Genomic DNA, 15940 nt, shown 5'->3' on the forward strand with positions numbered 1-15940 from the left:
ACCTCTGTCCCCCTGTCAACACAGACTGCGACCGGTCAGAGAGAAAGGAGGAGAACCACCGCAACACAGTGCCTCCCACCCCTAACTCTTCCAACCGGTGCAGCATGATACCATGGTCGATGGTATCAAAAGCCGCTGAGAGATCTAACAGGACCAGGACAGAGGAGCACCCCCTGTCCCGAGCCCTCCAGAGATCATCAACCAACGCGACCAATGCCGTTTCTGTGCTGTACCCGGGCCTGAAGCCCGACTGGAACGGATCCAGATACGTCGTTTCATCCAGGTACTGGGGGAGCTGTTGCACAACCACACTCTCAACAACCTTCGCCACAAAACGAAGGTTGGAGACCGGACAATAATTTACCAACATTGCCGGGTCCAGGGAAGGCTTCTTGAGGAGAGGCCTCACCACCGCCTCTTTCAAGGCGGCAGGAAAGACACCCTCACCCAACGAAGCATTTATAATCCCCTGGAACCAGCCTCATGTCACCTCCCGAGAAGCCAGCACTAACCAGGAGGACACGGGTCCAATAAACAAGTGGTCACGTTCAGTCTACCCAGAATCCTGTCCACGTCCTCAGGGGTCACAGGATCAAACTCATCCCAGATAACATTCTCAAGACCTGCCCCAGTCCCTCCCCCTGAGACTACCCAGTCGGAGTCCAGATCTTCCCGAATCTGAGTGATTTTGTCATACAGATATTGAACAAAATCCTCGGCTCTACCCTCCAAGGGGTCCTCCCGCGCTTCCTGGTGGAGCAGGGAGCGGGTCACCCTAAACAGGGCGGCCGGGCGATTATCTGATGACGCAATAAGAGCAGCAAAATAGCTACATTTCGCTGCTTTTATCGCCACTAGGTAATTCCTAATATGAGATCTTACCAGTGTCCGGTCAGATTCAGAAAGACTGGCCCTCCAACTACTCTCTAGGCGTCTTTTCTGGCGCTTCAACTCCCTCAGCTCCTCAGTGAACCAAGGAGCTAAATGAAAAGGCACAACCCGGTCCAGAGCTCCAGCGGCCGCCCTATCCCAGGCGGCCACTAGGTCTCCAGTCGAGGCGTGTGTCAGGGCCTCAGGGAATGGCCCAAGCTCCATCTGGAACCTTCAGGTTCCATCAGGCGCCTGGGGCGGAACCATCTTACCGGCTCCACCTCCCTGCGGCAGGGTGTAGCGGTTCGAAGGTCGAGACGAAGGAGAGAGTGATCAGACCATGACAAGGGCTCGGTGACTATATCCCCTATCTCGAGATCACTCAACCACTGTCCAGAGACAAAAACCAGATCCAGCGTGTTTCCCCCCGTGTGGGTAGGGCCATGAATTAACTGGGTCAAGTCCATGGCTGTCATGGAAGCCATGAACTCCTGAGCCACCTCCGACGCCTCACCCACGGACGGCAGGTTGAAATCCCCCATGACCATAAGCCTAGGGGTATCAACCGCCACCGCGGCGATGACGTTGAGTAGCTCAGGCAGGGCTGCTGCCACGTGGCAGGGAGCCAGGTACGTGATCAGCAAACCCCTCTGCACCCCGTGACCCCATTTCACAAGGAGGGATTCACAGCCGGCCGTCTGAGGAACAGTGGCCTCCCTTGGTCTCAGACCATCTTTAATGATAACCGCTACCCCCCGCCCCTCCCCTGTGACCTTGGCTGATGGAATGCGTGGAAACCTGGTGGGCACATTTCAATGAGGGGAACCCCCCCTTCCTGGCCCAACCAGGTCCCCGTAATACCTGCCAGGTCCGCACCCCCCTCCTGAATAAGATCACAAATGAGGGGGGCTTTATTTACTACGGACCTGGCATTGCATAGCATCAGCCGAAGGCCTGGGCCCTGAGGGTCTATGCAACCTGGAGAACGGGTGGAGCCTTGGGGGCCGGAGCATGCCATCGCTCGTAAACAGCGAGTGCGCGCTCCCCTAACACAATATGGCCCCCTGCTCCCGCCATATCTACCCCTCCCACCCACAGTATTGATGTTTGAAACACTATCCGGATGAGTTCTGACATCCCCCTCAACCCCAGGTCCCCCACCCCCCTTGCCGCACTTCGAGGCCAAACCCGACCCTCCCCCTTGTGGGTTTTCCCCCAAACCCACAACCCGAGTTCTAATTCGACCCTCCCCCTCCCTGGGACCCCTTAAAAGTTTAATTAAAAAATTTGATAAAAAACCCCTCAACCCCTTGGTTTTCACATGCCACCTTTCTGGGTCCCAAAACCCGTCCTTGAGGTAGGCCCTCGATAATGTGGAGGGCCAGATCTGCGAGAGGAGGGAATCTCGCAGCGCAAGAAGATCACAGGTAGTATACATCTTAGGTTACAACGAGGGAGGCGGAGATCGTAATCAGGGGTCCATTTGGTAATCCCGAAATCAGATGTAACACACAGCCATGAGGCTCCACTGGTAAATACACTGTCCTCTCACGACAGTTTGAGGGGTCTTTCACAGTTTCAGCCAAACGGAGAATGACATCCAGCCCGCCCTCTCACGGCGGGAGGCCCTTCAATAGCCCTAGAGATAGAAATGCTCCATCCATCCGGTGGTGAGTTCATGATGTAAGAGAAACGACCCCCTCAGTGGTTGCCACAATGGTTGTCCCAAGGTTGGAGAGAGTGATTTATAGTTCAGTCAGTCAGTTTATCCGGGGGTTAAAGATGACAGTCCCTGCTCTTTATGGTCGCACCAATATGATAGTTCCAGTAGCAGACACAAAACAGACGAGGGAAGGGGTTTAAAACACCCTAAGCAGATATTAAATGGTGCTCAGTAATTTCCAGTTATTTATTGCATTATAGCTAATTAACGGATCTGGCGATGCTGTTTATTTGACTGAAGAACAGAAGTCTTCTATTTGCTGCTGTTGTTTGAGTGAAGACCTACAATTTGCTGCATATGGAGATGAAAATGGAATTGTAAAGGTGAAGTACCAGAATTTAAATTTTGAATCAGTGACTTTTGAATTCATTCCCCAATTATTGGAAGCATTATACAAGTCAAAATCAGTAAGAGAATGAATTTGAGAAGATTCTGTTTTAATAATTTTAGGACAATTGAATATATTTTCCTAATAGTGACTACAAGTTTGTAATAATGAGAATATATTTCTAAAGCCAATGTTAGAATCACACTCGTTTTTCTGATGTTCATTTCACATTTAACTGGTGGGGGTTTTTTGGTTTTTTTTTTTTTGTAGAAAAAATGGTTTACCCATCAAAGTTTTTCTTCCTAGCATTTGTCCATAAGTGCAAGATTTGGGTTTTTCTTTTTTCCAGTTTTGGATTAAGTGAGTGTCAATCCATTTGTTGTGACAGGAATTGACCAAGTGGCTTGTTGCCTGAGCATGACATTGTGGGCTGAAAGAAAGTGACTGGCCCAAAGTCATCCAGCCAGCTTTCATGCCTAAGGCAGAACTAATACTTATAATCTCCTGATTTTTAGCCTGGTGCCTTAACCTCTAGATATACACATCCAATATCAGAGCAAAATAATTGGGTGTTTCAGTTTAAGAGGACACATTCTTTTTACAGAAAATTACCCAGTGAATTTTTTATATTTTATGATAACATAATAACCTTGTAATCTAAACTAATATAAGCAGGAGAAAATCTATATGCCTGCAAGATATTGACATGGTGTTGATGGTACATCACCATCCTGTGATCATCCATCCATTCATCATATATATATATATAATATAGACACCCATCTCACCCACTTATGCAGTGCGCAAGTGGATAAAGCAACAAATTAAAAAACAACAAACAAAAAAGTATAAAAGACAGATATAGAAACAGTGGTAAAGAGAGGATAACAATACCTACTTCAGCAATTACACCATCTAAGTGTGTCTCTAGTTCCCTAGGAATCCCAAACCAGATTGTAAGCACCTTCCAAAATATCAAAAGGAGCTATTCTAATTTCAGGGGGAAGAATGTTCCATAGGGCAGGTGCTACAGCAGAGAAGGCACAATTCACTATTTATTTTTGCTTTGTAATCTTTTTCTTTTCGTTTGATTTTTAAATATAAACTCAGGATATTGTACATTTCTATTTTGTGTTTTGGACTTTAGAGTCTTTCCCTTCCTTCCCCCCCCCACCTCTGTGTGTGTGTGTGTGTGTGTGTGTGTGTGTGTGTGTTGTGTTTTCAATTCAGTTCACTTTAGCTATTTTTGCTGGAAACTCTTCAGATCTGAAATAAATCCAGAATTTATTTAATGTTAAATTGTTCCTTTCAATGCAGCTATTAAAATAGCATATGGTTTGTGAAAAAGTTGTAGTCCAAGGCCTGATCTCTTAGTTCCAATGACAGCATATTCTATGAAGATTGTCACAAAATTTGGTTTAAAAATATATTTTTCGTTTTTCAGGATTTTTCAGGATTTAAAAAATCATGCATATTGAATTCTTCACAACATGCTAATGCCTGATCTCATTTCAACAGGTTTTAAATGTATCAGATAGGAGTGTTTTAAAATCCAGAATTGGACACAGGAAAGCTGTACAGCACTGCCAGTTTACTTCTGATGGAAAAACTCTTATTTCAAGCTCCGATGATTCAACTATACAGGTACAGGAATGCTACAAGTTTTGCTTAGGAACTGACTCTATTGCTCAAAATTTGGCAGGCAGTTCTTCAAATTATATTTTTTTCTGAAATTGTTTCGGTTTGTTATAAATATATATATTTATATAATTTAGTTAGTTTATCCATTCTACGTTTTTAATTTTATATCATTTCAGAAGGATCGGTATTTTAAAAAATAAAAAGCTGTTGAATAGGAAAAATGATAGTTTACAAGCTATAACTGTTTCTGAACTTTTATAGTTGTAATTGGATTGTTGTCTTAAGAGAGATACATTCAAATTTAAATCCTGTTTTATTACTGGGATATGCATTTACTATATATGCATATGCATAATATAACGATAATATATATCGTTATATTGCCAGTTATGTGGAGATTAAAAAGAGTAAGAAACTTGCAGTATGATCAAATACTTTTAGGAACCTTACAGGCAGAACATGCATGCAGTAGTGCTCTCCAGTTCATATTTCTGAAAAGCTAACATTCAGAGAAAACAGATTTTGGAGATAGCCATGAAATTATCCATGTTATCCTATCCATGTACTTTTTTTTAATCAAAACATTTTGAGCATTCTAGTAATAATTTACTCATAATAAAATAAACATTGCATTTTAATATTTTGCAGTATTTCATTATGGAAATTTGTCTATTGTAAAGTATGTCAGGAATGAATACATGCTATTTATCACAGAGGATAAATATTCCTCAAGAGAATAGAATTATTCCCATGATGCCACCCAAGTTGTATTTTCTTTTTATTTATTTGTATCCTGCCTTTATTATTTTTACAAATAACTCTAGACTGCGAAAATATCCAGTAGACCTTCCTCCTATTATTTTCCCCACAACAACAAACCCTGTAAGGTGAGTGGGCTGAACGAAAGTGACTGGCCCGAGATCACCCAGCTGGCTTTCATGACTAAGGCAGGACTGGAATTCATAGTCTTCATCTTTCCAGCCTGGTGTCTTAACCACTAGACCAGTGATAGCTAACTTTTTACATCACCGCATGCCGGCCTGCGTGCCGGAAATGGCACACGAAACCATCCCGCCTGGACCACACAGCCTCGCTGGCCTTTGCGGGAACCCTGAAACCTGGAAGAGCAGTGTTCCATCATGCATGCACAAGCCAGCACCCAAACTTCCGGTTTCCGGCATAGACGCGCACCTGACGAACAGCTGGCCATCGCACATGCGTGCGACATAAACCCAGAAGTTCAGGGGCCAGCTCGCACATGCACAACGGAATGTTGCTCTTCCGGGTTTTGATGACCCTGCATGCACAAAGTCCAGCTGACTGGCACACATGTGTGCATAGGAACACAGATGAGCCAGCGAGGCCGCGCATCCCTCGCAGGATGGTTATGCGTGCCAATTCACGCATTCCATAGGTTCGCCAACAGGGCATTAGACCAATGTAGGTAGATTAACTAATTTTCACAAGTGTTTTAGGATATTTATCCAATAAAAAAAATCTTCTATATTCAAGATAATCAATGCTGTTATTCAAAACACATAGATATCTTTATTTACATACATGTTTAAACTTTTTTAGATATGGAATTGGCAGTCAGAGAAATGCATTATTCTGAAAGGACATAAAGAACCTGTCAAGAATTTTCATCTTCTGAAGCAATCAAGACTCCTTTCATGGTCATTTGATGGAACAGTTAAAGTAAATAAAAGCAATTTACTCATTATTTTAGATTAGTGTCTATAAATTAAATGTGTACTGTATGAAATTTGTACTGTATTTGGTTTACAAATAATAAAAGTCATCAGATTTTGCTTGATAAATGTCAACAAGCAGGCATTTTATCAGGCTAAAATAGAGAGATAAATAGGAAGAAAAGCTGTTTCATTTTTTGATGGCACTGTTTCTAAATTCTTTCTATTCTTTTAGTATTTAATAGATCACAAATACATATATGTATTGTAGCACTTATAGACAATATAATGCCCTCAAAACATTTTCATTCATTCTAGTAGGACTCACGGAATTAGTCCAAAACATCTAAAAGACACTAACTTTGCAATTCCACTGATAAAGTGATGAAGAAACAGAAAATTAAGAATGCCTGAATTTTCTGGAGATTTTTTTCCCCACTCCCAATCATGGTGTGGGTTTTTTTTTGTAACTTTTTAAATTACAAGAGTTGGAGTAAAGTGATCATGTTGTCATTGATCAGTGAACCAATCTGAAACTCTTTTATAGAACTATCTGTTGGTTTAATGCTATTTAAATAGAAAGTAAATTAAATTAAATTAGATACATCCAAACACTGTTTTAAAATAGTTATTTTACAGTTTAAAAATATTAAATTTTGAAAAATCCATTTGCTACTATTTCTAAATGTAATTTTACATTTGCATATTTATTCTATAGGAAAACATTTTTTTTGCCCTAGCAGTCCTTATTGTAGGGATTATTTTAATGCGAACAATAAATGTGACAATGGATGGAGATGCCTATGGCTGCAGAAGTTGTTATTGAAAAGCATGATTCCTTTGCTTTTAATTGCTGCTGGGTTGGCTGGGGGGTTATCTGAGGGATATAACTGGTTCTCTTTCTTCTTCCCTTCATTGTTCACTTCTCTTCTTGCACCTCCCCCTCCTCCTTTGCCATTCCTACTGAACTTAAGAATGAATATATATATTTGTCATGTTTTTTTCTATCTATGAGGCTAATTTGCGTATATACAAGAAAATGGTCAGTACAGGTAGTCCTCGATTTATGACCACGATTGAGCCAAAAATTTCTGTTTCTAAGTGAATTTCGCCCCATTTTGCAATATTTATTTATTTATTTATATTTATTTATTTATTTATTTATTTATTTATTTATTTATTTATTTATTTATTTATTTATTATATTTCTATACCGCCTTTCTCCCGTAGGATTCAAGGCGGTGTACAGTCAAGAAAAATATAGATACACAAACATCATAAAATTGCTAATTAAAATTATTATTATAACATAGTTTGGCCCAATTAAATAGAACCTAAAATTAGATAACATTTTAAAAACATTCACATGTTCATATGTTTAGCCCCGCCTGTTGGAACATCAGGGTTTTGAGGGCACGGCGGAAAGCATGTTGCTTTCACGTTGCTACAGTTGTTAAGTGAATCACTGCAGTCATTGAGTTAGTAACTTGGTTGTTAAGTGAATCTGGCTTCCCCATTGACTTTGCTTGTCAGAAGGTCACAAAAGATGATCACATGATCCTGGGACACTGCAACCGTCATAAATACGAATCATTTGCCCATTATCTGAATTTTTATCACATGATCATAGGGATGCTGTAATAGTTGTGTGAAAAAACTTTTTTCAGTGCTGTTGTAACTTCAAATGGTCATTAAATGAACTGTTCTAAGTCGAGGACTACCTGTACATGCTTTTGTGAATCCATTAATTTTATAAATGGGATATCTGATTTACAGGTAATTGTTAATCACTACACCTACACACCATGATCCTGCCTTTTTTTTGGAATGTGATTTCTGACACATAAAGTATGTTTGGGTGTGTATGTGTACATGAATACACATATAGACATATATCCCAATATGTAGTGGGAAAGTTGAGATCTTCAGGATTTGTTTTATCCGGAGCTGAACATTTCATTTGATTCATTCATGAAGACATACACTTCCATTTTGGGAAAAGAATCAACTTAAATTCAGGGTCCTCTTCCTTTCGCATAAGTGTCTGTCTGTCTTGCTTACCAACCACATACAATCAGCATTCATCACTGGTGTATTTCACTATATTTCTCAGGTCTGGAATATACTTACTGGAGTACTAGAAAAAGATCTTACTTGTCATGAAGATGCTGTTCTTTCTTGTGCTGTTTCACCTGATGCCACTATATTTTCTACTACCTCTGCTGACAAAACTGCCAAGGTCAGTAGTGAGTGTTTGATCTGTATTAAACAAAAAGGCTGTTTAATACAGCTTTATAATTAAATCACTGCTAATTCATTTATACATCAAGACTTATAAAGTGTTTCAGGTGTGTCTGAACCTCAGCCATGTAAAGAGGAATTAGGGGGTTTTTTTGCCAGAAGCTGATGTAGCTTCAATATTCTATCTTTTATACCCTTTCCTTTTTACATATTTCATTCATGAGCATATAACATAAAATAGTACCATTGTCTCTTCCAAATTGTAAAATATTTTTCTGCCAGATAGACTCTTCTGGAATCATCAGTTTGATTTTTAAAGTAAAATGATTTATCCAATGTCTGAAATACCTATGCAGTGTCATTTTTACATCCAATTTAGCATATTTTTCTATATCATACTTGTAGCCTGAAATTTTTAAATCCGCTTTCAGATCAGTCTGTCTTCTCTGGTGAAATCTGTTCCTGTTCCATGACATCTTTAAAGACAGTCTGTCTATGATGTAGACAATCTTAAAATTAACTCCTGATTCCATTGTTCACAAATATCCCTCAATACATCCAATGTTAAAGTATTTTGCTCCATTCTGTCATTCAGTCAAATATAAGTGTTCTTTAATTGTAACTTTTAGTTCCTCCAGGTTCCCTCCAGTGTCCAAAGTTCCATTCTGTCATTTTTTTAAAAAAACGGAAGAATTGTTAAAATTAATTTTAAATCATATGTCAAATCCTTCTGGATCCTTAGTCCATTTATAAATTTCCAAAATCAATATTCTAATCATCCTTTTGCTGTTTATTCCAAAAAAAGAGAGAATTATTTAAAGTCCTTAAACCTGTATTTAAAACTTCTTTTTGGATGTATCAAAGGAGATTCACCCAATGCTATAAAACTTGTCATTTCAAAAAGCAATTAATAAGCAATTTCCAAACGGAATTAGAAAAGGAAGTGTGCAAACCCTGTGTCCGATTGCAATTTAGGCAAAGCTGGTGTTCCCTCCTCTCCCAGAGTTCTAAATCGCTGGGGACTGCTGTCTTGTGGTCTCCTCATGAAGAATAACTGTCTGAAACATTTGAGAACAATCCCAACCTCTCTTTGTCTAGAGAGGAATCCCAAAGAGCCAATCCACTTGCTGGCACTTCATTCCACCACAGTCATCAGCTCTGCTTTCAGTTGAGAACAGAGCCATTTTCAGTTCACCATTTCTTCCCTTGAAGTGAGAAGTAGTTTTTTTATTACTGTATATTGATTTCAGTGAAAGAGTTGCACATTGGCTTTTCTTTCATTTATATGAATCAGAACTTAAATGTACCTACTGCCGAATACTACAAATTAGCATTGATCATTGTAAATGTCTGTTTAGATAAGATGCAGTTGTACCTGTTATTCTTCTGCATCAGGAGATAATATCATAACACCATTCCTGTTAAGGTACTCTATCAGATTGTTAAAGGAGAATTTGAGGTCTATGTTCCTAGCCCCTATGTGAGAAAATATGTTTGAAGCAAATTTCAACTTGCACAGACTGTTTTTAGGAAATATGCTTGCTGCTGCTCATTTATGCATGCCATCAAATATGTATTTGGCAAAATTAGGCCTTGGAGAACTAAATCCAGCTCTTACAAATATTCTTTTTAGTTTATTCTGTTCTGATCACATTTCTACACTTACAGTTTTTATTGTACCCTAAATTATCTATGAAATTCAGATACCAGTTTTGGTATCTGAATGAATAAGGTGTAAGTATTATTTGTATGTTCATGTTTGTATGTAAATTAAACATTTTGTTTAATATAATATTTTAATATTTTAAATCTTCAGATATGGAACTTCAGAAGTTCATCAGCTCTTCATACTTTGAGTGGCCACAAAGATTGTGTGAGATGCTGTACATTCTCTCTTAATAATGAATTATTGGCCACAGGAGATGACCATGGAGAAATAAGGGTATTTTTTTTTCATTATTTATTTAATATTTGGCATAATATAATATAATTGCTATGGATTGATATTTTTTATATTGATGAGTTTTTGGGTGGTTCTGCTATCACTTCAAAGCAACAATATTAAAGTGGTAAAGAGGGATTTCAAGGATTTTTCTGTTAACAAAAATGTTAGGAATACAGAATGCATTTACCTCTATAAGATAGCTAAGAAAGTGGGTGGAAACTAGAAACAGGCTTTCTCAGTAGCAGACCCCCACACCCCTGAAATAATCTTTCTACAGTGAAAAAAATTTGCAGAATTCTCCCCTGTCTTCATTCAACAAGACAGAGTTTGTATCATTAAAATAGCTCTGCAGGCCAGCTCTGCCTTCAGTAGCAACTGTAGTTTTCAGGTGGTCTTCAGGAGCAGCAGTAGTTAAGCTATATTGTAATAATGCAGTCTCAAGGTAGTGATGGCATGAGTCACTGTCAGTAGGCTTTCTATTGCAGCTAGCAGATAAACTAAAGCTAGCTAACAAACTCCCAACTGCTGCTCCTGTAGAACATATAAATGTAGAAGTATACAGTACTACATGATTTTTTCTCTCTATATATATATTTCTTTCCCACATCTTTTATCATCAACAGATATAGGAAAAGTTCAGTTTAGTTTTGAGCTGTGCAAAAATGCATTTTCTACTGTGAACATGTCATCAGAACATGCATGAGCTAATTATGCAAGCTAAAGCCTTTTCTAAACGTAGAATGGCTACTTGAACGCATGTGGATGTATATCTAGCTCAAATTCCTTCTCTGTTCTTAGAGATATTAATTATATTTTACTTGCTGTCTCTAAGATTAGCAAAACAATTTTATCCTGGCTTGTTGCCATTTTGTCCACTGCAGAGTCAGTCATTAAGAATATTCCATTGGCTGTCTCTCATTTTCAGTAGTCATCTGAGACACTCTGGTATGTTCCCATCTTGTCTAACATTTTCTTTTCCTCCTCAAACTTCAACAATTCTCATTCCAAGATAAACTAATTTTTATCTTCTTGCCAGCACATCAGCCCCTTTTCACTTCTTCCATCTGAGAAAGGTCTTGTCCAAATCTAACTGCTTATTAACATTTTTTTCCAGGTCAGCTTTATAGTCTGCACTTTTCAAAGTATGTACATTTGGGAGATCATGTGACATGAGCAACAGACCCTTTTTACTTTATTTGTTCTATCACAATACCAAGATGCTGGCAAGACCAGCTTGATCCCATTCACAGCAAGTGTAAGGGATGATGGCAAGCCTAACAGTTTCTGAACATCCCCATCTTGCTGGGATTCCGCCTTCTATTGTCTTTTCCCATCTATTCTCTTACTGTCTAGATGAGCTACATCATCCACTCTATTCCCTGCCTAGCCAGGATGAAATGTATTATAGAGCATCATCAGCATACTGATGATTTCTCATCCTGAACTGACAAATGATCACTGCCAGTGGTTTTATATAGACATTAAATAACATAAGAATGAGCATGAAGTCCAGTGTTGTCCCATACAGGATGACAGGATCTAACTAGTCCCATGGTTACAGTTGGAACCACTGGCTCAGGAATGAAAAGAAGTGCTCAAAACAATACTTCCAACTTCTAATCTCACAGGTTTATACAATAATATCAGATGTTGCATGAAACCTAATAGGACAAGGAAAGGTACATGCATACCCATCCAATTGCTAATTCAGGTTATCTACAGGAATAACCAATGCAGGTTTTTCCAAAATAATCAATTTCATGCAGGATTTTTTTTTTTTTACTAATTGTAATTGCAACTTTTTCTCTAATACATTCTCAAAAAGGTAAGTGTGAATGAATGAATGAAACTTGTCCATCACTGTTGGAACAAGAGATATATCCTCAAGGAGGGATGAAAGCTTTTCCTCCTTCAAACCAGCAGATATAATCCCCTTCCTCAAGGGGGCATGAATCATTTCTTGAATCCAATTGTTCACACAAGAGAAAAAAATGAAGTAGTGATACAGGTTGATGATTAGGGTAAAATATGGAAAGTGGGATGCTATGATATAACAGAGAGAGAGAGAGAACAAAATAAATGCATTTATAACCGCTGTAAAGAAGGTTAGACATTACCTCATATCTTTTTCTTTTTGTGTCTTTTTCTTTTATTTCTTTCTTACTATTTTACTACTTATACTTTTCTTAATTTTGTAGTTTTTATTCTGTGAAATATAAACATTTAATTTTAAAAAGTAGTCTTTCAGGAACATGTTTTCTGTAGCAAAAAAAAGTTTTCAGTATTTGTTAACATGAACTATCTGTAGTCATATATACAAATAGTTCTTGACCTATGAGCACTGTTCAAAGTTGCAGCAATGCTGAACAAATGGTAGTTAGTACTGGTCCTCATAGTTCTGGCTGTCCCAGCACCTCAGGGTCATATGGTCACAGTATGAGCACTTGGCAACTGGTTCCCATTTATAATTGGTTGCCATGACCATGTGATCACCATTTGCAGTCTTCATTGCTGACTTCCCCAGAAAGTCATTGGGAAACTGATAGGGAAGGTTGCCGATGTACCTAAGTCTCCTACTTATGCACACCCTTCCCTATCCCTTCTGGGCCTTGTGCCTCACCAGCCGCTGACTGGTGCCACACCCTCCATTGCCTTTTTGCAAATCCTCTCCCTCCTTTCCCCCTACAGCAGCAGCCACTTACTTCCCTGAGAACCTGGGACTTGCAACTTTTTGCCTGCTTCCTTATTGACTTGATTGTGGGAAACTGGCAGGAAGTTGCCTCACTGAATAACTGTGGGATTTGATTAATCATGCAACTGGGACTTCGGGATTGCTGTCACTAAGCGGTGCAGTCATACTTTACATCTGCATTGCTTAGCAAATAGAAATCCCAGTCCCAATTGCTATCATAAGCGCGAACTACCTGTACATTGGAAGAAAAAGCCAACATTTCCAAATTCCCCATCGCCCTGTTATGCCACATAATTTTTAATGTGTTTTTACATTCCAGTTAAAACAATAGGCAATATACACTTCAGTGCCTGTTATCCATTACTGGTTTTAGATTTTTTTTACTTCCGCCTTTATTATTTTTATAAATAATTAAAGACAGTGAATATACTTAATATTTTCCCTTCTTCCTATTTTTCCAACAATAACTGAGGTAATATGGTCTGACAGGGTGACTGGCCTAAAGTCACCCAAATGGCTTCCATGCATAAGGCAGGACTAGAACTCACAGTTGCCTGGTTTTTAGACTGGCATCTTAATTATTAGACCAAACTGACTCTCTGGTTCCAAAGTTATTTGCATTTTAATATCAAAGGAAGGCCATTGATTCTTATTAATTTAAAAGGAAGACTGGTCTATTTAGCTTGATAAAATAATACATTTAGGAAGTTATGGAGGTGACTAATCTACAAGATATTGTGCCTTATGAATTCCAGAAACATTTGTAGCTGGATTTATTTTTTGTTTCTATTTTAACACCATCATTTAGTTGTATTCTCTAAGATAGCTTACAAAAATTTAAAACTGTATGTAATATTTTGCTGCATTTGTATTACAGGTTTGGAGCATATCAACAGGTAAATTACTTCACTTGTATTTTTCTGCCACAACAAATGAAGGAGGATCAGCATATGGAGGCTGGGTGACAGGCCTTCATTTTTCTCCTGATGGTAAAGTGCTTGTTTCTTCTGGAGGATACATCAAGGTAAGCTCAATAAAATTTTGTAAAAAGTGCAATTTCTATAATTATTATATAAGCTAAGAGTGCACAACTTTTTTGAGAGTCATTAAAAACCATCTCTTAAGTATATGATTGAATTAGGGAAAAATAAACTTATCTCTTGTGTATGTATCTTTAATTTAGAATTTTATGCAATAACTCTACAATTTGCCTATTCTATCCCATAGATTACAATTTGATGACAATTTAGAAGTACTTGTGTACCTTACCCAAGGCTCTCAGTTAAGAGATCTGTGAAATTCTAATATAGGAAGTAAATTTCAAGAAAATAATCATGTTTTAGGGCAGATTTTGAAATCTACATTTGTATAGGTAATATGAATCCTTGTGTTCTGAAATTTGAGTCTTATGAATACTGCCCTTTTTTCAAATGTGTAGCACAGCAAGAGGAGTATGCCACAGTTTGGTTGTGGTGTATTTATAGGTTATTGTCAGATTTTTATTTTTCTTAATTATAAATATATTTTCTTTTCCTTTTAGTGGTGGAATGTGGATACTAATCAATCCTTACAAACTTTCTACACAAATGGAACAAATCTCAAATCACTGCATGTGTCCCCTGATTTCAAAACATGTGTGACACTGGATAATCTAGGCATTCTTTATGTGCTACGGATTATGGAATAAATTTAAGTTGTAATCTCTTTTATATTTATAGTATTTTTGAGCCAGAAGTGAATCATTTCCTTATTTTTTTTCTAACTTTCATGAAACTGTGATTTTTTTACTATACATGATACATTTGTAATTTCTTCCAAATCAGCACCTTTTAAAAAAAATATGTGGTTGATCAGAATGAAAATGCAGTTTTTGTTCTTTAATATATTTTGCTCTTGGAAGTTGCACTGAATATAATTACACTATACTTTGATCACCAGAAAGAGCAATATGTGATAATGCAGTCATTGATCTAATAGCAAATGTTTCTAAATCATAAGCACATTTGCCACGCCAAGATTTTGTTTTAGATTTTTTTTTTACTATTGTAATTTTGTTTTGATGCCTTTGGATTGACAGGTGATGTCTTGATACACAATGTGAATAATTGAAAATATCCATGGCATAAAGTGCCTACTGATATTGTCCTGTTTCAAAGATAATAATATAAGAGCACATGTTTCAGTCTTGTTCTTTGCTTAAAAACACAATACAATTTTCTAAAGATAATTTTTTTCCAAAAGTTTGGATGTTGGCTTAACATATTCCATTTTGAATCAGGCTAAAATGTCACTGACAGTTAATTGTATTAAAACTACAAAAAATGTATTAGGAAGAATATTTCACTTTTAAAGATAATGTATGATTAAGATTATTTTGCATTTTTCTTGTTTCCTTTTAAAAAATAAAGTATATTTGATTTTTTTTCCTAGCCTGTATTTCTTTTAGTTTTTGTCTATGAATATTTAAATAAAATTTATCTGCTAAAATGTTCTTCTTTAGATGACATATTTTCAAATAAGTTGTTTATTGTCCTTTAATACTAATTTGAGACTGATGATTAGGTATACACAGGATACAAAATTGATAATTAAGTTGTTCTCTTGGGGTGCATATGTGCACAAATACAAATAACAACATGGAAAGTGAAGAGGGAGGAACTCATGTGATTGTTGTTGTGCTGATAGGCAGATTAGAAACTTCTGCTAGATTTCTAGTTGTCTCTTTTTAGCTCATTTTCTGAATGGAACCCAAAGGCTACCAAAAATATGCCTTGAAGAACAGGTAGGCACATTTCCTCCACCATATGGA

The 15940-nt window shown here is 37.7% G+C and overlaps 1 protein-coding gene across 2 annotated transcripts in view; it reads left to right on the forward strand.

The window, feature by feature from the left end:
• Positions 1-15560, forward strand: part of APAF1 (apoptotic peptidase activating factor 1) — a 54042-nt gene extending 38482 nt beyond the window's left edge. For both annotated transcript variants that reach the window (XM_070946662.1, XM_070946663.1), the window contains exons 21-27: positions 2794-2916; positions 4440-4565; positions 6141-6260; positions 8367-8492; positions 10311-10436; positions 14009-14155; positions 14672-15560. In XM_070946662.1, coding sequence (XP_070802763.1) covers positions 2794-2916; positions 4440-4565; positions 6141-6260; positions 8367-8492; positions 10311-10436; positions 14009-14155; positions 14672-14818 — 915 coding nt within the window. In that variant the 3' untranslated portion in view covers positions 14819-15560. The remainder of the gene's footprint in view (positions 1-2793; positions 2917-4439; positions 4566-6140; positions 6261-8366; positions 8493-10310; positions 10437-14008; positions 14156-14671) is intronic.
• The last annotated feature ends 380 nt before the right edge of the window (positions 15561-15940 follow it).

This window comes from Pituophis catenifer, unplaced genomic scaffold (genome assembly GCF_029215685.1).
Source record: "Pituophis catenifer annectens isolate HBS135680 unplaced genomic scaffold, rPitCat1.0.hap2 SCAF_7, whole genome shotgun sequence".
Taxonomy (NCBI): domain Eukaryota; kingdom Metazoa; phylum Chordata; class Lepidosauria; order Squamata; family Colubridae; genus Pituophis; species Pituophis catenifer.